At 42.3% G+C, this 26,734-nt stretch overlaps 1 protein-coding gene across 2 annotated transcripts in view; it reads right to left on the reverse strand.

Annotated features, from left to right (window-relative positions):
* Positions 1-14,646: 14,646 nt before the first annotated feature.
* PEAK1 (pseudopodium enriched atypical kinase 1) overlaps positions 14,647-26,734 on the reverse strand; it is a 111,490-nt gene continuing 99,402 nt past the window's right edge. For both annotated transcript variants that reach the window (XM_059482468.1, XM_059482467.1), the window contains one exon: positions 14,647-21,980. In XM_059482468.1, the coding sequence (XP_059338451.1) occupies positions 20,826-21,980 (1,155 nt within the window). In that variant the 3' untranslated portion in view covers positions 14,647-20,825. The remainder of the gene's footprint in view (positions 21,981-26,734) is intronic.

The following is a 26,734-nucleotide window of genomic DNA, read 5'->3' on the forward strand; positions in this document are numbered from 1 at the left end:
ACCGACTGGGCAGCCCCGATAGCGCCTTATTGTGAGGGGGACGTCAGTGCTGTCCTCCAGGCTCGGAACCCAGGCAGCAGAGTGTAACAAACACAGCCTCTGCTCGTTCAGCGCCTGAAGCGATAATTTTCCGACTACCTTACGGTCGTAAAGCAGGTGACAAAGAACTCTGAACATTCACATCCTCCCTCAAAAACCTGCACCGTAAAGCCGGTGACATCCTCTGGAGACCTTTGGCTCCTGAGGGAAATAAGATGCTGTTATAAATAAGAAGTTTGACTAGGCAAATATTCAAGCAGCAATCAATTTATTAATTAATATGGTAAAGTATGAGCAATACAGCGCTGGGTACAGTGGGGGAAGTTTTCCCTCCAACTGCACACCGATAGTTGAGGCTTACAGGTATTTATAGGGGTACTCATCAGCCTTCTCAGCAGTTTCTATTCCAATTTTTACTCATCAGCAGGTTCTATTCCCAATTTTTACATCACAATTCTATACATTATTGTTATTTAGTTTTTCTCGGGATGTATCCCAAAAAGGAGTATCCCCAGATGGTGGTGGTCTAGTTTCCAAAAGAAGAAAGACGAATCCCATGTGGTGAAGTCCAGCTTCCCAGATGTGGGTCCACCTTTTAATTGCAAGGACTATAAATCTCATAACAGTGATGTCCAGCTTCCCTTGGTCGAAACTATAAATCCTTGAGTTGATGTTCATCTTACTTTCTCAAGCTGCTTTTCTTTGTTTTGTTAAGGCGTGAGATAAGCATGTTTCCTTTATATATATTCCAAAGCTATAGTTTCAAGGATACAAGCAATATTCTAAAATTATACCCATGGTGGGTCTCCACACATATGGCAATCACAAATACACACATTGCCTGTATGTACCTGACAAGAACACAGCGTTGTGTCTCACAATGCCCGATTGCCGCCTGAGGGGAGGTTTGATGGCCGGGCCTGTGCCCTCAGGGGCCGTGAGGGCAGCAGAGCTGTGAGGGCAGATGGGGAGGGCAGGTGTTCCCTGAGGGGAACACCCGGCCTTTTACAGCCTGGACATTCGTCTAGTGTGGAGAAGGAATGCTCCCAGTGAAGTAAAAAACTGTGGCTCAGAACCTCACAAACTGCCAGGAAAATGCAGGTGTTGGTAATTGTTGGGTGCTTTGGACACATCCAAAGAGGGCGGCGTTCTCCAGTGAAGAGCAAAGGAGAAGTAAGTTAAGAAATTAAAGAAGTGCATGGTTTCTAGAAGTGGTAACACAAATCCAGGATTTGCTGCCCAATTTACACATAAAGTTTATTTTAGCATGGCCAAGATCCAGCCCTTCATTTTAAGGGCCTTTTTTTTCTGCCTCACTAATCAAACCAAACCCTTCCTCCCCTCTTCCTTCATGCACCAGGATATCTTCCTTATCCATCTTCCTCTTTCTTTCTCCTTTCTAATCCCCTACTTTTCCTAGAAATGCCTGTCATTCCTGGGCTGCTCCCCCTTGTTTGGTGAGCTTGTTCTTGGTCCTTTCCTGCAGATTTACTTCTCAGGTGGAAACAAGACTACCCATGTTATTGAAGGCCTTCATATTTTAGCAATTGGCCTTGTAAAGGCAGACAAGTAACAACCAGTTATATTGCACTGTTCTGTTTCCATGGTAGCAAAGTTTGTTCTTTTTCCTCCTACAGTTTGGGAAGTTATATCCAGACCCAGTTCTGGATACCATGGAGATACTAAGTCTTTTTTCAGCTTTCATTTCGAGTCCTTATATGTTCATGGATGAAACTTCCCAATCTTGCAAGTGTTATCAGACCATTTTCTGACACTAAGAATTAATTTATATACCCAGAAGATGTGCTTAAAGTTGGTGGCACAATTAATGGGGTTTTACACTGAATTTATGGCTTTTAGAGTGTGATTGTCTTCTAATTTCTGCTTTTTATGTGCTGTTTATACTTGCTTTATATTACAATCCTGTGACATATGGTATTTTTAAAAGCCTATATAGACAATACTATCAAAAAAGCCATTAAAAGTTGGTAGAAAGAAAGCCTTTTAAAGAGGGACTTGATAGGGAGAACATCAATGATATTTAAAAACTCACAGAAAGATTGTAGTACAATGCTGTTACACAATTGCAATGTTGAAATTAACAGTCTTATCTGATTTCCTGTATTAATTCCCTCTGCCTTCACAGGGAAAGATAAATTAGATTGATAGATATATCTCACATAAATTTTTATAGATTTGTAGGAACTGGTGTTCAATGGAGACTCCTGGGGTTCTTATTTTGCATTTGACATTGAGAGCTGGCAAGGCAGGGCCAGGATTTCGTGCCTGGAGGGGAGCCAGGGGGCTGTGGTGGGGCTGCAGGTTCTGCACCCAGGGAACACCAGGGACTCGTGGGGAGAGAGGAGGAGTGGGGAGACTGCAGTGCCTTGAGCTGGCACAGGATTTGTGTGGGCTGGGCTCACACTGCCTCAAAGATAAATGCCAAGTGTTCCTCTAAGCATGGCTCCTGAAAAACACATCAACACAACAGTGCCTGGCACTCTGCTTTGCAGTGCTGCCTTGCTGCTCTCATGCACCCCACCCTGGGGTCTTTGCAGGCTCCTGTGCAGGGAAATGCTCTTGCTTCTTTGGAGAACACATGCAAAACTTTTGGGTATTGTCAGTCTGAGACTTCAAATCCGCAGGCTTTGTCTGGGATAAGGTGTGGGCTTGTGCTGGCATCTCATGCCAAGCGTGGCACTCCAGCCAAGTGACATTTAGGGGAAAATGGGGTGAATAGTAAGATGCCACCAGAAATTGCCCCTCCTCCATACATGGGAGTGTAGGCAGGGAATTCCAGCTCTCTGCAGAGAGGAGGAAGGGTGGATGGCTTGCTGAAGTGAGGTGGGGCAAGGCAATTCCCAGTAGAGCAGGCAGCAAGGCTTGCTGGAAAGCAGGTTGGAACAAGCACTGTGAACACTGGCTGCAGTTTCAGTATCTGGCTTAACTGAGTTGGATTGATCTGTCTCCAGCACAGCTTTGCTGCTTAGATCTCCACCTTTCTTATGTGGACAGGTAGCTTGACTGCCAAGATATGCTTTTGCTTTTAATACATTTAAACCTCTTTAAAATTCCTCAGAGAATGTTTATTCAGCATTCCGCCACTTGTGACTGTCATCATAGCAGTATTTTCAGAAAAATGTACCAGAAATGACTACAAGGATATCCTGCACTTCCACAGCCTCTGAGAGAGGGAGAGGATCAGAGGCTGGATGGGTGCAGGGCAAGAGTGGCCCAAAGGTGCCCGTGGTCACCTCACCAGGGCTCAGTCTCTGCTCCCAGTGGCACACACTGGGCAGCTTGCCCGAGTGCCTCATTTAGGTAAGTGGCTGCAGAAGCTGCTTTGCAGACAAATGTGCAAGAAAATACAATAATGATGTAGTTTGACCTCCAGTTTAATGATGCCCGATTCAACTCTCAGAATTTTTAAACACCAGGAGTTACATTCTGTGGACACAGTGAATGTTGCATTGGTGCTGTTGGGTCTGGATTGTCATAAATCACTCATCTAGCAAGGCGTGTAGAAAGTTCCATAGCAGAAGTAATTTTCATTTGCAGGCATGCATTGCAAAAGTAAAAGTGTATTCCTGCTTTTGGGACAAACAATTTAGCAAATGTTATAAAAATGAGTTAACTCCATTTGAATGAATTAGGTAGCAGAGAATGATCTCATGCTTTTTCTCCAGCTCCTGAGGAGGTAATCATAAGCTTCTTTGAAGTATGTAATAGCCTGGAAAGGTCCATGAACACTGAAGGATGCATAGTAAAAATGACTGATTACCTGACAAATGTTTTCCCAGTCAATCTTTTCAGTATTTGGAAGTACAGTTAGAAAATGAGAGCACCCATATCACAGTATTGTAAAGCAGTCAATAGAGGGGAGCAGTGGGACTGTCAGTGTGAGATAGGGAGGGCAGCAGTGGTTAAATCCAGTCTTTCCTGTGCTCTGGAGCACAAGAGATTTCTTACCACTTGGATCCCACCCACCTGATTTTGTGGTTCCCAGGAATGCCAGTCATGACTTGCAATCCATTAATTGCTCTTCACTGGGAGTAAATTATCTCATAGGAGTCACTCTGGGCATTTCTTCACTTTTTGATGGGCTTGAGCACTGGGGACTTCTCAGTAATGATCAAATATTGGAAGCAAGGTCCATTTTATTGCCACTGAAGCGATGCTAAAGGAATGAGGAGCACTCTTCATAAAATTAGGTTGACATTAGTTCATTATCTTTTCTTTATATCTTTTTCATCTATTAACCTACACGAAATACAATTTTTAATAATAAATACATATATACATTGCATTTAAATACAATTTTCATGAATTGATATAATACCGTATCCTTGTTCAAATACATAAAGGATGTTTGTGTGCTCTAATCTCTACTTATTTATATTTGATAGCAGTCATTGTGTCATGCTAAGTGTTGGCATGCTGCAGGGAGACCTTTCAAATTTGAGAAGTGTCACAGAAAACCAGTTTGGAGCTAAAAGTCTGATGTTAGACAAACTCTGAAGCAATTCTGCATATACGTCCAAAGGACTGCTATAATAGTTCAAAAAACAAGAGATGAGAGGTTCTGCTTAGAAGCATGTCACTGGCATTGGCAGTTTCCCCAGAGGTACATTAGCATTGTTTTTGTTAAGAAATAGGTGTAGATTGGCCTCCAGGTGCACTCTGGTGCTGGAGAGGAGCTGAATCTGTGTAGTTCATCCATTTTTCACTATAAGAAAAAGTGAGAAATCATGGCACTGTCCATTCTGTTCTTTGGAGTTTTTTGCACCAATTACAAGTAGCACCTTCTCCCTCCTGGCTGCCCCATCATTACATTTTCTGCATGAGCTCCCTGCCAGCTCCAGTCAGCTCAGTTTTCAGGGTCTGTCTCCTGGAAAATGGCCTCAGTGTTCCATGGCTTTTCCCTGGCAGCAGAGCCAAATCCCTCCTGTCTGCCCTGCCCTGCATCCTCTGCACTGCACTGGGGCACTGCTGGAGGAGAGGGTGACACTGTTCCATCACAAACAGCTGCCACTGCTGCACAGGGCACTGGGCTGGGCACTGCTTTAATCACACTGCTGGAAAGGTAAGGCTTGTGAAATCTCAGAGCATCCTGTGATGAGCTTTCCCTTTCTGCAGCAGTGGCAGCTTCAGCAGCCCTCTGCTGGCTTCTCCATTCTCCCTAACCCTTCTTTGCATTGCAGGAGCAAAGGTACCACTAGAAGTATTTGTGTAACCATGGAGACCAAGTGGAGGCAGCAGATTGAGGGAAAAAATAACTCAGGCAAAAGAACTCTGTTCACTGGATGGTCCTCAGCAGAAAGTGCACCAGCCAACCTCTCAAGGCCATGCACAGGCAGAAATGAACAGTGGGCAGGTGTGGACTTTTACTTGCTTTCAGCAGAAATGCTCTTCAGACGAAACCCTCCAAGAACCTTTGAGTGTTTCATCTTATCTGATCATCATTTGCTGTTGTTTGCTGGTTTTTTGTTCTAAATTCAGCTGTTAAGGTCATTTTCTGTAAGCTTTTGTGCTCTTCGGGCAGCACGTGCCTGTTCTTGCACATGATCTGTATTCCTGCATTGCCTTTTCCCTTTTGCAGCACCCTCTTCAAGCCAATTCACAATTCTCTCACTGTAGCTATTTATGTTTGTGTTTTACCTACTAAGAAAGTGTTTCACAAAGAAAACTGATGAAAAAGAAAATTTTAAAGCTGATGTAAATATAGTAAGTCAGTGACAGGCAGAACATAAAATAAAAAATAATAGACTTTCTTTGTAAGCAGTGCATGATGGGCTCATCATCCAACATGCCTGTCCCTGTGTCCCTGTTACATGATGGGTAGGAGTTCATTTTGGTGATGTGTGGCACACCCTGGGGACATGGCTTGGGGGGCACAGGGGTGTGGGGTGTCTCTGTAAGATGTTGCGGGGTGTCCCTGCCTCAGATGCTAAGCACTACTGTCTGAGTTCATTACATAATCTGCAGCTGAAAATATAATTAAAATATTTCATTCTCATAACTAGCATTTTTCTATCTGGAAATTTGATCAATATTAAAAAAAAAAAAAATCTCAACTTCCAGTTGGAAATTTAAAAAAAGCCCAAGCTATAATCACAAACCAGCAGAGTTGCCTTTGCTTCTGCAAAACAGAAACACCAAAGTGTTGTCTCAGTGTCATCTGTAGCTGCTGTGAGCTGCTCCAGGTCGAGTGTGTGTTTGCACACACCTTCTGACCACAACCTCTGCAGAGCACCCATGGTTAAACCTGTTCTGCTGAAGGAAAGGGGGTGTTGCTGTTACAGCATGCACTCCATGGGGCAGAACCTTTCCTGGATGCACTTCATGGTGCTGGGAAATCAGCATAACCTCTTTTTCTGCTTTCCCCTCGGTTTCCTGAGGCTGCTGCTGTGCCTCACAGGTGTGTTGTGGTCTTTAGTTGATCCCATGGAGGTCTGAAGCCTCTGGAGGGTTCCTGGAACTGTTGAGCTCCATCCCATGGATCATCTGTGATCCCTTTCTGGGTACTGTTGACTGGCTCGGAGCAGATGCCCAGCATGATCCTGCCAGGTGTTAAGTGCTGTGATACAGCTCCAGAGAAGCACTCAAACACATCCATACCTTCAGGTGTGGTTCCAGTAGAATGAAAGGCCTAGAAAAACCAATTGGTAACTTTCCAAATGAGTAAAGACAATTAAAGGAAAGTAGCTCCTCCTCTTGTATTTCTAAAAGCAATGTTTACTTCTGTACTCTCTCTGTTTTGAATAGTTTTTCCTTTTAAATTTTGTTGTTTCCTGGATGGCAGCTTACTCAGCTGTTACAAGGAAAATTAAACATCTTTCTTACTGCTTGTAGTTTGCAGTGTCACAGTCTGAAACCAGCTCTCTGTATAATTCCAGCAACCCAGCTGTGGCTCAGTACCCAGAAGCAGCAGCAAACCAAGCTGATAGTCAGCAGGTGAATCCAGCTAGAAAAGGTAGAAAATGTTAAGCTTTGTGCTGTACTCTCATCATTGTTTTACCACCTCTGTGTGTGGCAGTTCTTCAGGGGAATAATTGATGTCATCCAATATTATGTGTATTTTAGTGCTCAGTTAATGACGACCTAATATTTCAAACAAAATACAACTTCTGTAATGAGATACCTCATTTCTGCCAGGATGTTATTAGGATCCCTGCTACAGTGATCTAATGAGATTGACCTTCCCTTCATAACAAATTGTGCTCCCCGTGAAACTATTTTTAATAGCGTTCATGCAGGGAAATAAATGATTCGAGTAATTATAAATTTTATGAAAATGACAAGTTACTTTAAAGTGCTACTATATTTTTACAATGTTACACACCGATTGAATGCAACATTGTGAAAGTCTCATGCGGCTTTGTTCTCTGTGCCGTTCTGCAAAGAACAAAATTGATGAGCTGAGTTCGTGCTGGGTAGAAGATAAACCCGCTGTAATTGGCAATGGGGCGCTGGTTTGAGCATCTCGCAGGCTCACCCGGAGCTCCTGCCCCCGGAGTTTCATTTGCTGCCATCTCCTGGGCGGTTCCCAACATTTCAGGGAGAAAATCAAATGGATGCTCTGATAAATTGCTGATGTCCTGATCGTCAGAGTCGTAGTGCACGTGACTTCTAAAAGATACTTTAATGAGATGAATCCTCTTTTAAGAGGTGATGAAAAAGAAAAAGAGTCATCCATATTTTCAGTATTTCTGTTAATTGTCTTAAAACTATTAGTTGAAGCAGGATGAGTATAGGATTTCAGAGGGAAGATGAGTAGGATTTGGATACACTTGGCATTGTATGTCTAGAGGATAAGAATGCTCTACTATGCTGTAGCTATTTTAGTCTGAAAAGTTTTCCACCTATTATTTAATCCTCACCACATCCTCAGGTTTCTTTTCTTACATGGTACCACTTCTGTGATGTCATATCCACTGTGGTGCAGAAGATTCTTTACATTTATTTCCCATTGTGGGCAAAATAAGTGACATAAAAATTATATGACTAAACATTTTCTTATTGCAGCTTATATTTTACTCCCATATTTTCAGCAGACCTGGATGGTCTCATGCCTGTAAATTCTGTCTCAAAAATCCCAGCATCAAAGCTGTTCTGAATAAACAGCTTAACAAAAAACCTATTTGAGATGAAACGACTAAGATGCAAATTAAACTTTAAAGGAAAGGCTTCACAAAAATAACATCGTTATTTCCTCAAAGGCCATAGAAGTTCCCACATTAAGATAAAGAACTTTAAAGTCTGTATGTAGAGCACCATCTGGTGACTCGTGCACAGCAGGATCCCGAGGCAGGGATTTACACACAGACAGCGGGCAGCCGACATCCCCCAGCCCTGGCTTTGGCTGCTGTTGCCTGTGCTGCTTTCGGGCAAATTTGCCACCAGCAGGGCTCAGCTGTTCTGAGCCAGCCTAGCTCTGGGGCCTGCAGTGGAGCTTTCTTAAATTCCACTCAGACCTCCACAGAGCAAAAGATGTCCCTTTGCAAAATGCACATCTCCATCCCAAATGGAGCCTCCCTGTGCAGGGATCTGCCCTAGCCAGGGGCATTCTGTGACTCTGGGATCTGGGGAGTTGCACAATGGACTTGGGCATTTGTCCTGACTGGAATTGCAATTGATTCTTAAAATCAGCAGGGAAAAGTCATTCTGCCTTGGATGTAAAACCCAGCTGCATTTCCCACAAGGAAGGGCTGTTCCAGAGATGCGGAGCATCCCAGAGCCCAGCCATGCATGGGGGAGCACTCTGGGCTGTGTTTGAGGGGGTTATGTGCAGTTATGGCCTTTATTCTGTAAGTGACCTATTTCAGTAGAGAGAAGAACTGTTCTGTATAAGGGCAGCTGTTTTGAACTTTGGATGTTTTGGAGAGAAGAGGAAATGCAGTGAAGGATAGAATTAGGTCACAACTTCCAAAATCTGCCAAGATTTTTCTCTTGATTGGCTTACTGCTTCTGTAAAGCAGTCTCTCACATTGGAAGGAATAATCTGTCCTCTGCACTCACTGGATCAAAGTATAAAGGGAATTCACTGAAATCATAAAAAATGTAATTTTCTATATTTCTATGTGGAAGTATGGCAATAAAGACAAAGCAATCTTCTCAGCTCTGTAATTAGCATTTATGATTGGGAGATAAACAATCAATCAAGCCACTTAAAGCATTTCTCACAAGCAGTTCAGAGTCTCACTAAAGTGACTGAAATGCAGGGCAACACAAGTACTGCTGTGATGAAGTCAGACTCAGGGCAGGAATAGCAATGGGATTGTTGATGATTAGTAGGATAAGAAGCAGGATTAGAAAGACCACTTTTAAAACTGAGGAGCTCAGTTCAGTTCAGACAACGTCCTGAGCCCACTGATTGCTCCCTGTAGAGAGCAAACTTGAAATCTTCATTCCCTGTGCTATTTAGAACTAATAAATATGTCCAAATTAGAAGCTAGGAAAGTGTTTTCACATCATATCCCTCATTAAGACATTTTGGGGAGGGTAGAAAAGATAAAATTATTCAAAAGCAATCTTATTAACTGAAGGAATGTATTAAATTTGCCTGCATCCAAAGGGTGGCCCAGAGCTTTGCTTTCAGGGGCTGTGTGCACCCATGTCTGTGGGGGAGGCAGTGGGTGAACAGAGTGCCTGGAAATTGGCCTACATTGTGTGAAACAAGAAATTAGCAGAGACTTTGTGGCTCATGTTCTGATTACATCTTTTGCATTATATCTTCTTTCAAAATTGCTGTGGATTTTGAGCACTTACCCAGCTGTATCCATGGTAAGGCACACTTCTCAGATGCAGTTAAAACAAGCTGTTCATGCTTTTTCATGAAATAACATAAATTCACAGCCATACCACTGTCTTCTTCTGGCAGTGTGGAAATATAGGAAATATTGCAATCAGATGTTTCTAATTTAATTCAATCCCTCATTAATTTGATCTCCCCTTTAATTCAGTCTTGGCCTCAGGACCTAAATAATTTGTATCAAAAATAACATAATGACCACTCTTTCTTTTAATCAATGGTGACTGCTTAAGGCAGGTATTAGCAGATAATCTGATTACTAAATACACAGTGAGTTGGCATTTACTTAATAACTAACAGGGAAAATTTGGAAAACAATCAAAGGAGAAAAAAATAAGAGGAAGAGGGATAAGAGAAGAGAGCCTTACAAAGGCATGCAACATTAAAGAAAGTATTATGGAAAAGTTATTTTTGCTGGTGATTGTTATTGGTACAAGCCTGAAAGATGCACAGCCAGTGGTGTCAGCCATGGTGACAGGCTCAGCCCAGCAGGGAGAGTACTCCAGAGTCAGGTCTATGGTAAATCTGACTCCTTTTCTCCTGAGACTTATTTAAACTTACTAATGGGATTTGGAGGTTAGATGCTTAGAGTTATTAGGCAGGCACAGCTCCACTGAGCTCTGGCTACACCATTTGCAACCCTCTCTTAGTGGACTCCAATTTGTGTTAATGAGGCTCATTCCTAATGACCTCTTTGTAAGGAAGGCTGCTCAGCAGTACCTGGGAATTAGGCTGGTCCAAGTGGGAAAGCTGCTCCAAAGCAGAGTTGTCTCTGCAAACCAGAGGCATTGACACCTCCCTGGGAGGCAGAAGAAGATGCTGAAGTGACAGAGGACACTAGTGTCAGTCTGGATGTGTACTGGAGTGAAATGGTAGAGCAGCTTCACCTGCTACTCCAGTGCTGTAGCTTTGAACCCCTTTCTTTTGGGACTGTAATCTTGTTACTTTTGTGTTCAAGCAACCGTTATTAAAATCAACAAAACAAATTGCTAAGTCTATAAAAATCATTCTGCAATAGATTTAATTGAAGGAGGCTGTCAAGTCACGATGGATAGTTGTGAGTCAATGGTGAATAGAATGCAAACAGAAATACTGCAGGAGATGGTTTAGTTGAACAGGCCCTGGATTCCTGCATACAATTGCTCCCAATGGCTTGCTGTGTCTTTTTTATACACTCCTTTGCCATGCTGTCCATCAGTTCCTGGATCTGTAGCATAGCAATTAATCTCTTCTTGCAAAGTGATTTAGGATCAACACAAAACACACTGTATTTTTATTGTACTTTTGGTAAGTGAAGAAAAAGGAACCCCTTTTAATTGTGACAGAAGAAAACCAATGCAACAAGTACAAATTCCTTAGGGAAGACAGACAACTGTGCCTAAGAACTAGTCTTAGCTCAGTGTTTCCAGTTGCTGATTTGCAGGAAGAAGTAATTAATCACAAAGTGAAATCTGTTCAAGATTAGCATAAATTGCAGAAAATTGTAAAAGACTCCAGATGGATTTGAATTATTTGAAAAAAACCAGACAAAAACACCAAAGGGAATGTTGAGTTGAATGAACACAGAATAATTCCTAGTAAAAAAGGAAAAAAATATTTTTATGTGAACATCCAGAATTTTCAAGACTCTAGGCATGGACATGTCTGTCCAGCACAAACAAATAGGGTGCTGATGGGCTGTGGATGAAATGCATTCTGCCATTTCTGCAGAATACTGACACCCAAACACCTCTAAAACCTACAACAAAAAAAGGTCTCACAGCAAGGAAGAGATCAGGACTGTGCTGCAGTTCCTGTGGAAGGAGATGTTGAGGCTGCAAGGTAGAGGGAGCAATGCTTCATGCCACAGGGACATGATTTGAACAGTTCACTGCTGCAAAAGGGCCAGGGATGGTGAAGCTCTGGGTCTGGGTGGTATTTTAACATTTGTAACCAAAGCCATTGAACATTTGTCATGTAGTATCTGACAACCTCTTCTGACTTGCTGTTGTGTCTTGTTTGAAGCTGAAGCACACCCTGGTGTCCTGTGATTGCAGCTTTAGCAATTACTCCTGTACAAACACAAATACACAAGGTGAAGGACTAGTGTAGCCGAGCATATAAAACTTTTTTTCCCAGTAATGAAAATGGAAAGAAGTTTCAAAGGAGACTTTCTTCCCTGGCCAAGAGAAGGTGCATGAGTGGCTCACAGGTTATGGGAAGTTCTTTTCTTTTGATGGTTGCAATGGTGGCTGTACATGGGCAGACCTCTGGCCCATTTCCAACAGTAACTTGATTCAAATTTAGTGCCCATGTAGGAACCAGGAGATTTTTATTACCTTGATTTAATTCTTCATTTTCTTTACAAGAACATTTATGTCCTTCTGCACTTTGGAGAGGTGCAAAGTTAATAGCTTGCTTCTTCTAGATACACTGCAGGGATTTCATGTTTTTAAGGGTAATCTGCTATTCACTGCAGTTTATCTGGACCATTAAGACTCCAGTGAAGTCAGGCAAAACCTGGCATCTGACATGAGATCTGAGTGCCCCCAGCCCCACTGCACACCAGTTCTGTCCCTGGGGCTGTCCTGTCTCATTGGGCTGTGCAGGGGAGCATGGGCTCCTCCCAGCACCTGTAAAACACCAGGAAACAACTGGAGAAGGAGCTTTCCTGGAGAAGGATCTCTTGGTAGAGCAGACAGATAATTACCTGAGCAAGAAACCTCCCCATTCCTGATCCTTCTCTTTTCAGAGGATAAGAAACAGAGTTTTGTGATTTTACCTTAAATTACTGTCTGTTACTCCCAGTGCTTCCTTCTGTGCATGTTCTGAGTCTGCCAGCTGCAGTGTAACAAAAAGAACACTCCAATGACAACAAAACAAAAGGTGAAAACAGGAGCTGTAATAGAAAATACACCTTTAGTAGCTATTACTCTGAGTTCCCTGATTTTACACAAGCAAATCTTCTTCAGAGCCTCCGAGCTGCTCTCCCAGTGACTCCCCTGGTGTCTGTTAGCCGGACAATGACTTTCTGCTCATCTGGAAGCCCTGAGCTGATGGCAAGGAGCCTGCCCCCATCTTCCTTGGGGATGAGCTAACCACCAGGCTGTAGTGCTGCCTCCTGAGACAGCAGCAGCAGCACCAAGGGCAGCAGATTTGAAGGCTGAACCTCCAGCCTCCCTCTGCAGAGCTGTTTGCCTTGGGAACTGCTTCCACCAGGCCTGGTTAAAAGCACCTCTGGGCAAGGAGTATGCTGTGATTCCTGTGGGGCACCACAGAAGCTCATGAACTGGGGCAAAAGCAGCAGCCTGCAGAGCTCCAGTCATGCAGGGAGGCTTTCTGCAAAACAAAGGTTTATCAAGTAGAACACAGCTCTACTATTGGGTGTGTTTCTGAGTTGGTGAAGAATCTGATACAGACATTTTTGCATCAGCTGAAACCAGGCATCTGTTCCACTTGTGTTCATGTCTGGCACAAGCTGAAACGAGAACGCCAGACTGCGACTGCTTAAGGACACCCACAAGAGAGTTTGCACTAACAGAACTAAATTAATTTCAAACAGATTTTAGTTAAACTAGTATAATTATCATGTCTTGACAAAGGTTCAGTCTATTTTTGTGTATCTTTTCCCTGCATAGTGCTGATTGCCACTGACATAAATGGCATAATCGAACTGTTTAGCTGAAGTCCATGGCACTTTGTTGAAGTGAGCAGGGATTACTCTGGCAAAGCCAAAGTATCTGTCAGGCTGTGAAATGTGCTTTGTATTTATGTGTGACACCTTTGGAGTCAGCTAGCTTTGTACTTTCAAAAGGATGAGGACAATAGCTTAAACTGGTTTTGAAAGGCTTTCACACAGTGTCTAAGGAATAAATGTGAAGGGCAGGTAGTAGTTACACTTCAACTAATTCTGATCATTGAAATGATGACATACCTGTGCAAAGCCCCTGTGACTGTGGGGACAATAGAGCCTGCAGGCTGGTTTTTTGGGTTGTTTTTATTTTTCTTTCAAGAGTATTTGTGAGCAGTGTGATTGTCATGCAGAGGCACGGCGCTGCTCTGACGTCTATGGTGTCATCTGCTCTATGCTAATAAATTAGCATCTGCAGCTACCATTGCTGCCTGTCAAATGTGGGTACAAAATTGAGCTGTTTGATCTCAGTGCCACTGAAGTGTGTCTGCACACTGCAGAAGATGCACATTATCCCATCTGTTTCCCACAGACTCTCCATCAGGTTGGATGCTTCAAGGTAACAGATCAGACACAATGAATTCCACCGCAGACTGCCTTGGAGGCATCCTCCTGCTTTGTCCCTGCACATAAAAATTTGACTTAAGAGTATTTTTATTCCTTCACAGCAGGTCATTTAAACCCTGTCCACTCTAGGGAAATCTCTAACTTTGGCTCAGCTCCTCACATGCCAAGGGTTGTCCCCAGTGTGGCCGTTGTCATTAACATGCCAAGTCACTTCTCTGCAAGCAGGCCTTACAAGACACTGGCTCAATCAACAGCAGCCACTGGTGGCCAGTTTATTTCTGGGCTGTGGCTGCCACTTGCCAGATGGAGCTGAAATGGTGCCAGCCATGGTGAGGCTCCTGGGGCAATGCCAGAGGTGGGAGCTGGGGCAGTGTCCCAGCACTGGCAGCTCCTGCAGCTGGGATGTGTGGCCTGGTGGGCACCTGCCACACCTGCACTGCTGCTGCCAACCCAGCTGCTCGTGGATAAACCCTCAGCTGCACTGGCCACGTGCATTTGCCTCAGAAATACACAGTTTTGTTTCATTACCTGGGAAGGGAGAAAATCAGGCAATGGCAAGTTTGATTTGGAGTGTAATAAAACTAGTTTATTTACACAGTAACATGAATGCCACGGAGTACACAGCAAAGTACCACAGCAAACCAGAGTGTAACTGCCCCTGATCACAAAGGAAGGCTTGAAGTTTATATGCTTATTTATATAAAAATGTGTAAATATCAATATGAAGCACCAGATAAAGCAATGCAACCAGGAATTCCAAATACAAATTACCCACAAGAATGGAACTGAAAAAAGAAATTAAAAGAAATTCCCTTATTCAAGGCATTTAAAGAAATCCCATTTATAAAAGTTCACTGATTTTGGAATCCCCAATTTAAAAATAAATTTCCCCCTTTTACTAAAAACAAGAACATATTCTTAAATGCTCAGCATAATTAAGTTTTAAAAGAAAAAAACCCAAGAATTTCAACTGCAAAACTTTCTAAGACCAACAATCCAAAGGACAAGGAAACAGAAGTTTAGAGTAGTTTTTGAAGAGGTGTTATTTATGAAATTACTATATTAAAATTTACACACTCTTAGAATATATATTATATATACAATATATAATATATATATTTTTTCAAGCAAAAAGGGGCAAAGAATACTTTTGGGATAAAAAATTCATATACATACATATATATTAAAACATGCCCACATGCACTCATATATATATATGTATGTATATATATATTTATGAACAAATATTTCTTCCATATTTAAAAAAAGGTCCAACCTCTTCTAAATCCCTGAAATCTTCCCCTTAAATTTATGGAAAAAAAAATCTGTATAGTCTGAAGTAAAAACCAAATTCTCAAATTCTGTAGAGTGGTAAAATGCTTATGTACAGGTAAGTTGAGTATTTAATTTCTCACTGACAACTCTGCTTGATCTGAAAGCATTCTGTGGTTTCCAGGTAAATTCTGAGTGGAGCACCAATGCAAGGAGACTTACAGGAAATGATTTAAATTACATTCTACACCTACTCAAAATCACCATCCTTCTAACACTGCATCCAGGTGAGTAAGAACATCCATACAAATGTCTACCAGAAATTCTCTGCAGCACAGCAGGGAAAAAGACTTGCTCCTTCTTTTGGAGTTGAGGGTGCCCTTATGAAACTTCTCCCCAGTGTTTTGAAAAGTATTTTTTTTGTGTATTCTTTGCTTGAAGTCTTTGTAATCCACATGAGTGTTTACAGAATATTTCCACAGGTGTATTTTTATAGAGGTATTTAAAATTCTATTCTGTACTTTGATGTTATCTTACTGCATAACTAGATCACAATCACATCTCTGTGCTGGCTGGAGGGCTCTGATTGTGCTCCAGGTCTTACAGGAGTTTCAGCAGAACCAGCACCACCTCTGCAAAACCTGAGTAAAACTGACAGTCTAGTCATGCAGTAAAGTCCTGGTTGTACTGAGAAACAATCAATTTAGAGAAAGGGGGAAAAGAAAGTGCATTAAAAGGTCTGACTCAGTTTCAACTGTATCCCTCAGAAGACTTAAAACTGATTTAAATAAAAACAGGATCATTTATTTTATATTTACATAAGGATTTGTTATTATAAAAAAAAATTAATTTAGATGGGAATCTCAGCACAAGAATTCAGAACCAGATACATTTTATTTCAGCAGCAAATACACATTAAAATTAAGGACCTACAGTATGAAGCTACTGAATACATTCTGCAGGTAGCTGAACGCTAACACACATATTTTATTTAAATAATATATTTTTCTCTATAATATGTAGGAATTCTCTTGTATTAACACATCAAGATGATCCATTCATACTTTGTGGGTAGGATGTGTGGAGCATAAAAGATTTAAGGTGGAACATTTTTGTAAATGCTACCTGCACTCTTCTCTGTGGGGCAGCAATGGTATCCTGGCTGGAGTTACTGATTTCATCAGTGTGAACACTGAAGTGAGACCAGGCTTCTGTATTTGGACATTCCAGGGGCTCCAGAAGAAAATTCTGGATTCCCTCATTCCTGCAAGTTTATAGGCAAGCTTTTACCAGTAGAGTCTCTTTAAATTCACCTGGTTGTGCATATTGACTGGATCAGATCTGAGGCTTGACAGACAATTAGTAAGAAGTAATTCCCATTTAAGAAATACAAAACGAAGCCACTTTCCATATCACCTCAGGAGCAGATCTTGCAGCACTCCTGTTGGAACAGAGGTTTGCATTTCCCAGCACAGCCCAGGGTGCAGTGCAGCAGGAGCAGCACATTCCCCCCTCCCTGCTGCCCCCAGCCAGCCCCCCTGGCCAGCACAGCACCGAGTGGCTGCAGAGATTGTCAGAGTAAGAGGCTTCTCCTGTGCCTGGTCAGGCTGCAACAGCTGCCTTGGCATCCACTGGTATTCTCCCTGTTCCAGATCCCAAATGTGAAACACCACAGTTTTGTTACTTCAGGTTTATGCTGTACTACAAGCAACTTAAAGGAACCCGTTCACACAAATCCTATGGAATAGATCAACCCAGTATCATACAAAGTACAGCATTTAATTTTGTAAGTCGTTTGCATCTTTACATGGGCAGTATTATTTCTAGGGCTGTTATGAAAAGAGTAAGATTTCCACCCACTGACCAGCTACATTTCAGGTTTTTGACAAGGCACTAAATATTGTGAATCCAATCACTGTGCTCTCTCTGTAATATTAGAGAGGGTTTAAATGGCTCTAAAAGGATCAGAAACCACTCATCATAATTCTTCAAACAAGCATTTGATTTTTCCAGAAATTAGTTTCCACTGGAAAAATCTTTAGAGTTAATGTTAAAAATATTTGAATGACAGCTTTTATTAATAGAAAAATATATATTTACAGTCAATACTGTTATCTTAGATTTGCAGCTCTTCCTATTTCTTGAGCTCAACTGAAAGTGCGACATTGCTAAAAAAAAATTCAAGATCTGTGCACATATTCAAGTATGTTCTAACATGCACAGCCAGGGGTTTTGTTCCTGCCATACACAGGATCCTGTTACAAACAGAGCGGGTTTTTTTCCTTTTGCTTAGCAATTATGCTGTAGCATTCTTAGGATTTGTTTACAATCAGTTTAATGCATACATTCTTGTGTATTTATGTGGCACAATCTGGTGCCAAGATGGAGAACCACCACAAACACAGTTGCAATCATCAGTTATGGGCAGATCTGCAAAGTCAGCCTCAAGCTCCTCAAGGAAGAACTCAGGCCAGATAGGGTCCGATTACATTGGCCATTCTTTCTTTTTTAAAGAAAAAAACCACACAACATTACAAATTGCTAAAGTTTACCCAGTGCTGCACAAGAAAGAGGTTGGTAGTGAACATCTATCCATGCTTGGTTATACTGCAGAGCTAAAATGAGTATTGGTGCATCACAAAAGATACAAACTGAAGTTAGATAGCTAGAGATACAAAGGCCTTGGACCAGCTGCATTAATACCTATGCTTGTACAACATTCAAAATCCAACTCTGCATGTGCGTGTTGACATCACAGTGACAGAGGGAACACGTGTCCCTAAACATGGCAACACCCAGAGGATCCAGGGACTGCCCCACTGCAATGCCAGGTGGTCCAAGAGTTACTCCTATGCCTATGTGAGCTAGCTGGGAAGTCAGGTGCACACACACCACGGAACAGACACAAAACCAGACCACAGAGAACAAGAAGCCCCACTGGCAGCTCAGCACACTGGCACTAATAGCTAGCAGGTAGTACACAAGTGACTTGCCATGCTCGGTGGGTGTGAACTATGGGAGCATTGCCCTCCTGTGTCCAGATAAAGCAGGGCTGCACTGAACAGGAGATTCTTTGTAAAGGTTCTTCTACAAGCTGCTCAGCAGTAGTGCAGAAACCTTCTTTCCTGATGTAGAGGAAGTACTTCAACTACATACATTGCACTTGGGCTTTTAATGCACTGTCCTGTTTTTCTGCATCAATGCCACCATCCTAACCTTCTTGCCAAAAAGAGAAAGAAAAACATACATATCACATTAAAATATATTATCCTCATCCTTGCCTGATCCTTCACTGATACAGGTGAATCAAACAAAAGAACAATCAGAAGTTTCAAAAAAATCTTGAGAAAGGTAACGAAGACAGTCTATACTAGGGCACAATCAATGTAGGTTCCACAGGCCATTGAGCTGAGCTCTGAGAGGTGCCAGAGCAGAATCACAGACACGTCAGCCCTCGATGAGCGCCGTGCATCCAGAGCTACTCTCGCTGACTTTGAGCCTGCACGACTGTTTGTTCAGCTTCCATGCATGTGGTCCAAGAATGCATATGTTGTATAAAGTGGCTATTTGTTTCAAGGCTGAAGTGAATTGATTCCTCACAGTTTTAACAATTACAATGGAACATCAATCCATAAAAAGAACACATGGATATCTGTGCATTTATATGCCAGGGAAGTAAAGGAAGGGGCTGCAGATCTAGCATCAGGTAAAGGCTGGTGTGTAAAGTGAACACTGTAATGTACAGCTTTAAAAAATAATACAAGAATTGCACATAGATCCATAGGAGAGAAGCACAGGCTCATAACTACGGCTGTCTGCTTTCCATTACCCGGGTCACAATATTCAGGATTGCTTTTCCCTCTGCATCCAGATCCATTCTTCAGAGCAACTTGGAAAACAACTCCTAGCCTACCAATACTGAGCAAAGATATTGTCTGTGCAGAGGTTCCATGGGAAATGGCTCTTAGGGCACAGAAGGAAGTCAGCAGTGGCCTTGAAAAGTGAAAAAGCTCCTTCAAGTTGCAGTTTTAAAAATCTGACTCTTCAATCCTCACTAATTCCTGCTCTAGTCCAAAACTTTGTCTGTGATGCTCTTTGAGCTCTTCTGACAACATTCCATTTTTCGGGTGTTGTCCATAGCAACATGATAAAACACTGGTTACAGCAGACAAGAGATGGGCAGCCAAGCACTGCTGCAGGAAATGTGGATCATGATGCGCTGTTGGTTGTGGCTGCCAAACTTAACAGCTCCCTCCATAATTAAACAACAGTGTTTTTGCACCCTTGTTCTTACCCTTCAGAGAACTGTGTCTGCAGTACAAGTATCTCCATGTTGCCTGTTAGCTACACACAGACAACCTCTAAACATTTCTATCTCCTGCCAACAAACCTGCAGAGCCAATTTCAGTCTCACTTTGCAGTATGGCATAAGTGACAAGAGCAGAGCAAACCAAAACAGAAGAGGTGGCTTTAATTTTCATCCCTGATTCATAGCAGTGATTGTCAGAGAAGGTTATGTACGTCCCATCCATTTCAAGTCAGGCTTTAGTGCTTTTTGCAATGGAAGGGGAATTTCAAGGGTCCACCATGTATTGTATTGTTCTTGTATAAATGTGGTTATGGCTACAGTACATCAACAGTTCAGACTGGTGAAAGTTGCCTACAAAATAGTATAAAGTGTGCATAAGCTGCTTTTTAATGCACAGGTCTCAAGCTAAGGGTAATGGTGTGATTAAGGCAGCATTGATGAAATTGTGGATCCATGGTTGGAAAGGATATGGGTAGGCAATGAGGCAGAGGAGGAGGGAAGAGGACTGAACACAGGTGCTTACTGCTCACTGACACTTGCCATGCTCAGTGAGAAAACCACATCTGGGGAGGAAAGTACAGGTGGTGTAAAGTGTAAGAGAAAGATCAGAACCTGTTTGGTTGAGACCAAAGGAAAGAGGAGCACAGCCTGCTGTGGGGGACTGACCAAACTGAGAGGAAATGTGTGGTACGTGGAGTGAAAGCAAATGAGTGTTCTGTGGCATGGTGGATAATTCATCTCACATTCACCACTAATCCATCTCTGCTTATGGTCACTGCTATTCACTAATCAATGCTATGTAGGAAATGACAGAAACTACCCAGAAGAGGAGGGCAATTTGTTTACTGTAGTGGTAGAAATAGTGGTATCAAAGCTTGCTCTCCTTGTCAGCCAGATATGAATCAAGTTACATACTGTCTGATCCAAATGCAGTTGTGTATGTGATCAATCCCTAGCAGGCCTGGCAAAAAAGTAAAGTTTCTGTCATACTTGATACAGGATGCAATTTCTCCAATTAGAACCTATTTGCTCAGAGTTGCTGGCTTCATTGTCTAGGCTGTTGGGTAACCACTGTACAAAGTGTGAGCCCTAGTGCAGGCTGGAGTGAGGGCTGGGCAGAGGTGGGGATGCTTCACGAAAAGCAACAGGCTCTACAACTAGTGCTGCTTCATGAGTCTCACAATGCGATGAAGTGAGTCTGTAGTGGCAAAAGCCAGATACTGACAACAAAGCCAGTCTTCCAGAATAATTCCACAGTCCCTCTCCAAGGACTTCTCTGCAAACTTGATCATCAGCAGCGTCCTTTTTATATCGAGCCAGTTCTGAAGTATGGCATCTCTCCGTGAGGGGTTGGAAGATGTACTGAGAGCATGGAACAAGTCCTCACGTGGGCCCCAAAGCAGACACTGAAGGATTCCTTTGGCTTCTGATATCAAGATCCTCTCTGAAGGGTTGGGATTCAGCAGGCAGCTGGCGAGTTGTTGAAGCCCTTGCGAGTAGAGGGAACGGCAAGGAATCTTGGGGAGATCGGCACAAGTGTACTCCTTCTCTTTCAGCTCTGGATTCTCATCAAAGGGGTTGGGTAAGTGCAGCATTTCATAGATGAGGATGCCAGTCTGGAACTCATCACACTTCTTGTACTGCGTTGCAGTGATGATTTCTGGCGCCAGGCGGGACTGATCCCGCAGGACCTCAGGGTCCACCATGTGACTCTTCTGCTTGGCCTGCGAGAAGTTGCTCACAATTAATCTGGCCGGGCAGGCAGTGTTGGGATTGGGCTCCGTGGCCTCGGGGCTCAGGGGGCTGCCTCCCGGCCTGGAGTGAACCAGCAGCAGGTTCTCCAGGCGCAGGTCACAGTGGGTGATGTGGTAGGGCTTCAGGTGCTCGAGGCCCAGGCACAGCTGCAGGAGCAGCAGGCACACCTGTCTCTCGTACAGGTCGGGGCTCTTGCTGTGCCGGGCCGTGGAGTCGCGTACGAAGTCGGCCACGGTGAGCTGCGGCACCTCGCGCGTGATCACCACCACGCGGCTGCGGGGCTTGCTCAGGGTGCCCTGCCTGCTGGGGCTGTCCCTGCACGAGCCCTCTGGGCTGCAGGCACTGTCCTTGTTCTTCTGCTCAGCCTCTTTCTCCTCTTCTTCCCGCTCTTCTTCCACGTCCGCTGCGTCGTCATCCTCCCAGGGAAGGAGGCGCATGGGCACCTCTGCCAGGAAATGGCCACAGTCCTGCTGGATGTTGAAGTTGATAGCCAGGCTCTGCCGGATGGACAGGCTGTGGTAATACTGCTGGGACTCCTTGGCCTTGCTCTTACAGATCTGGGGGAAACAAACACAACAGACATCATTCTTTAATTCCTAAATTCTATATATATTTTTTAATATGTACTTTGCTGACGGGATCTCCAGTCTAGGCCTAAACATGAGCAATGAACATTTTTTTAATGAACTGACCTTGGCAGACTGTCTTAAGGCACCCAAACAGCTCTCACTGGCCAGTAAGCAACTGCAGAGCAATACATGCAGGCATCTGCACAGATGATCCAATGCAAAATACAATTCTGGTTTTTAATCAGAACATGGTAAATGCACAGCAAAGCTTTTTTACAGTCACTTGTTTAGCTGTATCATTTTATTGCAAGTTCTCTCAGCTTTGTGTGAAGCTTGAACAAGACAAAAATAATCAACAGCAATAGGGGATACAAAGAAATATGCATAAAGCATTTGACCAAACACTTGCACATGGCTGAGTGAGCATGGCATAACAAGTCAAGCCCTGTCAGCTGCGTGACTGATGTTTGCTCCTTGCCCATGGTAAGTGGAACTGAAATCCATGAGCTGCAGCAGTGCAGTGTGTCTGCACTGAGGGGTGCATGTGTGCATGCACAGGCTGCTGCCAGGCAGACTTGGCTCAGGTGATGAATGGACAATCAGTACAACATGGTACCTTAATTGCTTTCAACCAATTATCAAGATCCAAATTATGGTTTGCTTTTTTGCCATATGTACTGTATTTATGTCCAGAAGTATCTTATTGATATATACATTATCAACATAGTAATTATCCTTATGAATTGTTTGCACTCCCATAACAACTGGCAGCTCCAACCTCTGACAAAAGTCACTGGACAAGCCCCGCTAGTGCCTCTGTTTTTAAGGCATTAACTGATTAAAATTACAAAGACTCAGCTGTCTTGACCTTTGCATATTAACCTTAGTTCTACTAAATTCAGAGAGAACATTCACAGCATGTAAGGTTAGGTGTATGTTTTGATCTTTTACATGGTTAGAGTCTAAATATTCACTTGCTGTAATGCACCAACAGGTTTTAAGTGCAAAACTCAGAGAAGAAAAAAGAGGCCGTAATTTCTCTCCAGATGAAGCTACAGCTTCCCTTAGCTCATCTCTGGAACCAAGGAAAGCCAGATACCAAGGTCAGCACTTGTTCTACACAGTCACCACCTCCAAGAAACCCAGATCTCATCCCAGCCCCAAATGGAAGCATTAGGTGATTTTTCTTCCTGTTTCTCATTTTCCCCCTCTCAGAACTTCTGCAGCTAAGTTATAAACCTGCCTTTCAGTAACACACACATAAATTTTTCATACTTTACATGCTTGTGTGGTTAAGAAATATAAATGCAAGATTTAATCTTTTATGGTAGTTGATCAGAAAACTGCATTGTCAGATAACCACAGGAACTCAGACAAAATTTGTACCAACATTCTGATTGTCCTCTTATCTTTGAATCTCTGCATATTGCCATACTTCACAAGCACTCACATTTCCCTACTCATTATGTACACTAAAACTGCCTGTTTGTAACTGCCACAAACCCACAAAACTGATTTGAAAAATCCATTTTCTAGTCAATTTTATTTTATTTATGAGAGGAAATGTTGATCCTTACCCTGTTTATACAGTGGCTTTTGCTCACTTAGATTTCCAAATGTATTTTACCCTGTTAGAGGTGAAGTGAGTTCTCAGTGGTATGTGTGCCCCCAGTCTCTACTCTCAAGGGTTATAGAGGCAAAAATATAGGAATAACCTTTGAATTATATAGAAAAAGAAAATGCTAGCTGATTGTCTTTGAGACTGAAGTCCCCAGATTGATTAAATACTTAATACTGCACAGAAGCCAGAACTAGAAAAGCTGTACAGACAGACTCATATATATGTGTTGAATGTACACACATGGTGTGTATCAAATCTGACTGGGAGAAGAGCTATTAAGGAAAACAAAATTGTTCCATCTTCTATGCCCTTCAAGTCCATGGCCTTTTTGTTGCACATCCAGTCATGGGAATACTCAATTCCAACTGCAGAAAACGTTCAGCATGTTGTAATTCAGCCTTTAGTTTTAAAAAATACTTAAGTGACCTAATAAGAAAAAAACAACAAAAAACCTCATTCTGAAAGAGTTTAATTTTAAAGTCAAGTTTACTTGCTGATAAAAAATGTTGAGAACTACATTTGGCCTTAGGTACTGCACTCTATTTCTTAATCCACAGAGGATTTTCAGTGCCACCAATCAGCTAAAACTGATATTCTGCTAGGAATATACAATCCACAAAGTATGTGCTCTGAAAACAATATACACATCTCAGTTTGGTGAATGTAAGGCTTTTTAAAAAGCTTATGGAAAGGATTTTTCCTTGCCAACAAGAAAAGAAAAGCAAAGGAATCAAGACTTTCACCTAGTTTCTAATTTTAGCCCTAGGCAGCCTCTTTTTCCTACTTCAGAGAATGCTCTCAGATTTACTACTATTTCAGGTGAAGTTGGAGATAGGATCTGCACCTCTCAAAATCAGCTTTGGTTCCCTCATCTTAGTAAGCAGGGCCAAGCTTCTGTGAGAGTAGAGAAGCACACTTTGATCCATGCTTTATGGATGTGCTGGTGCTTTCTTCTCTTTTAGAAATGGCTGGCCATGCACATCTGCATCCAAAGGCATCCAGCTGTTGGTGCAGAGGGTGTTTTTCCTGAGCCAGGGGCCTGCAAGGCCAGTCTCCTCTGTCTGGTCATCCCTGAGATGACCTCTCCAGCCTACTAAACCCACCCCAAAGCAGTTCTCTATCTTCTCTATTTTTCTTTCCACTATTCAATCCTATATCAACTTCACAATGAAGTGACAGCCCTTCTTCTTGCTGATTGGCTAAAAATTGATTCCTGATTCCCATCCTTGAATATGATACCTTTACAACTGGGGAAAATATAACTTCCCCCATCTTTGCTGATTTTTGAAAATACCCAGCCCTTACTTCTCCTATTTTTGTTCCTAATCCTCTGATTTGTGTTGCTCTTTCTGGATTCTCCCCATGTATGAGATCTTTCTCAAGAGTGGTACCTATAATGAATTCAGAATTGCAGCTCCAGCATTCAGCAGAACAAAGCTTTGTGTCCAATGATCCTCTTTGCAGGATCATTGTGTCCAAGTGTCCAAGAACACTTTGCAGGAAGAATAAGTTACATTACTAACTCCATGTGTTCTTGAAAACATTCAGAGCACTGTCCACTCTAAAGCAGGAAGCCACAGCAGGGCCAAGCTTTCCCGAAAATCAGTTCTTAAATTTCATGAGGTCTTGCTTCAGACTCCTCTCTATAGCAATAAAACAGAATTTAAGTTATCAACAAACATTAAATACTAAACAGAATAATGATTAAAACTGATACTAAAATGACTGCACTCATTAAAAAAGATTTTCCCTCCTTATTGTGCTGTTAAGGAATCCAACCAATATAGGGAAAAAATCTCCAATCCCACAAATGGCCAACATTGATGGCTTTTGGACACTTCCAGCCCTCTTGTTTAATACAGAGAAGTAGAAGGGTACATGAACCTGCATTCAGTATCTGCAAAGACAGGAGAGCTGAGATCTGATTTGAGATGTATTTTCTGCTTCTTGCTTTTTGTTTACAAACACCATGAAGTGAGAAGTGGAAGAGGCAGCTGGGTTATTTCAGGCTGATTAAACTGCTGACTACACAAACACTAAAATCTGTACACTGGGCACCCTGCAATTGTCAGGAGGAAGGGAAAGCTGGGCTTTCTGCAGGCAGCCCCCAAACTCAGAGTGTGATAACAAATCAGACACCTGTCTGAATTCGTAAAGCAGTTTCTAGAAGACAGACCTGCAGTTATCTGATGCTCCTGTAAGTGTCTGGCTTCTCTTCAGGTAAGTCTTGGGGTTTGGCATTGCACTATTCAGATTCTTTTACATTGCAGGTTCTACTCAGAAGTCTACTTTATATTATGATTTTGCAATAGAACAGTAAATACTGCTCTAATACCATCAATGGGTAATTATTCTCACCCAAGCCTTTTGTACTGGAATAACTCCACTATCACCTAAAACTACCATCTGAATGACAAAGATTTTAAACTTTCAAAATGGTTTGAGTTGGAGTCAGTATTCACATTTGAAAACAATTAGGGAAAAAAAGTGAAATTTATTGGCCTCCCTAGCAAGTATTTTCAGCTGCTGGTGATGAATTGCTAAAGGAGTGCACACAGACCTGCTTTTCTGCTTGTGATGGTTAATTCTGTGTCAAAGCTGGGAAAAAATATATAGCCTATTTTCCTTTGCATTTTTAAAGCTTTTTTCTGTTCCAGTCATCAACTCAAAAAGATGGAAATCCTGTAGCCTTTTACATGGAGAACATGCTGAATACCTGTTTTTTTGGCACAGGAAGAAAAGGTGAAAACACTTTGACTAAAACACTAACACAGAAAGTAGGATCAATGAGTCATTTGCTACTTGCTTTAATGAAATACATCCAGCTGAGCTATGAAGATATGGTATGTGATAACAGCTGAAAGGAAGGTGTTGATAAGGGCTTGGCCAGCCTTATTTCATGAGCTGATAAAGAGCTGGTTGCTCAAAAGATGAAGCAATGTTGATGAAAAACCCTTCCATATGACGCAAGAAAGCAATGAGAAAAAAGGAGAGTACAAGTAGGAAGGAATGCAAAGTATCCAACTTCCTTTTCACTGGAATGCATTGTCATCATGTATCTTTTCCTTATTGCATCCACATGAACTAAACATCTGTCATGTTTATAGGGACAGGACAGGTT

Source organism: Ammospiza nelsoni, chromosome 14 (assembly GCF_027579445.1).
Source record: "Ammospiza nelsoni isolate bAmmNel1 chromosome 14, bAmmNel1.pri, whole genome shotgun sequence".
Lineage (NCBI taxonomy): Eukaryota > Metazoa > Chordata > Aves > Passeriformes > Passerellidae > Ammospiza > Ammospiza nelsoni.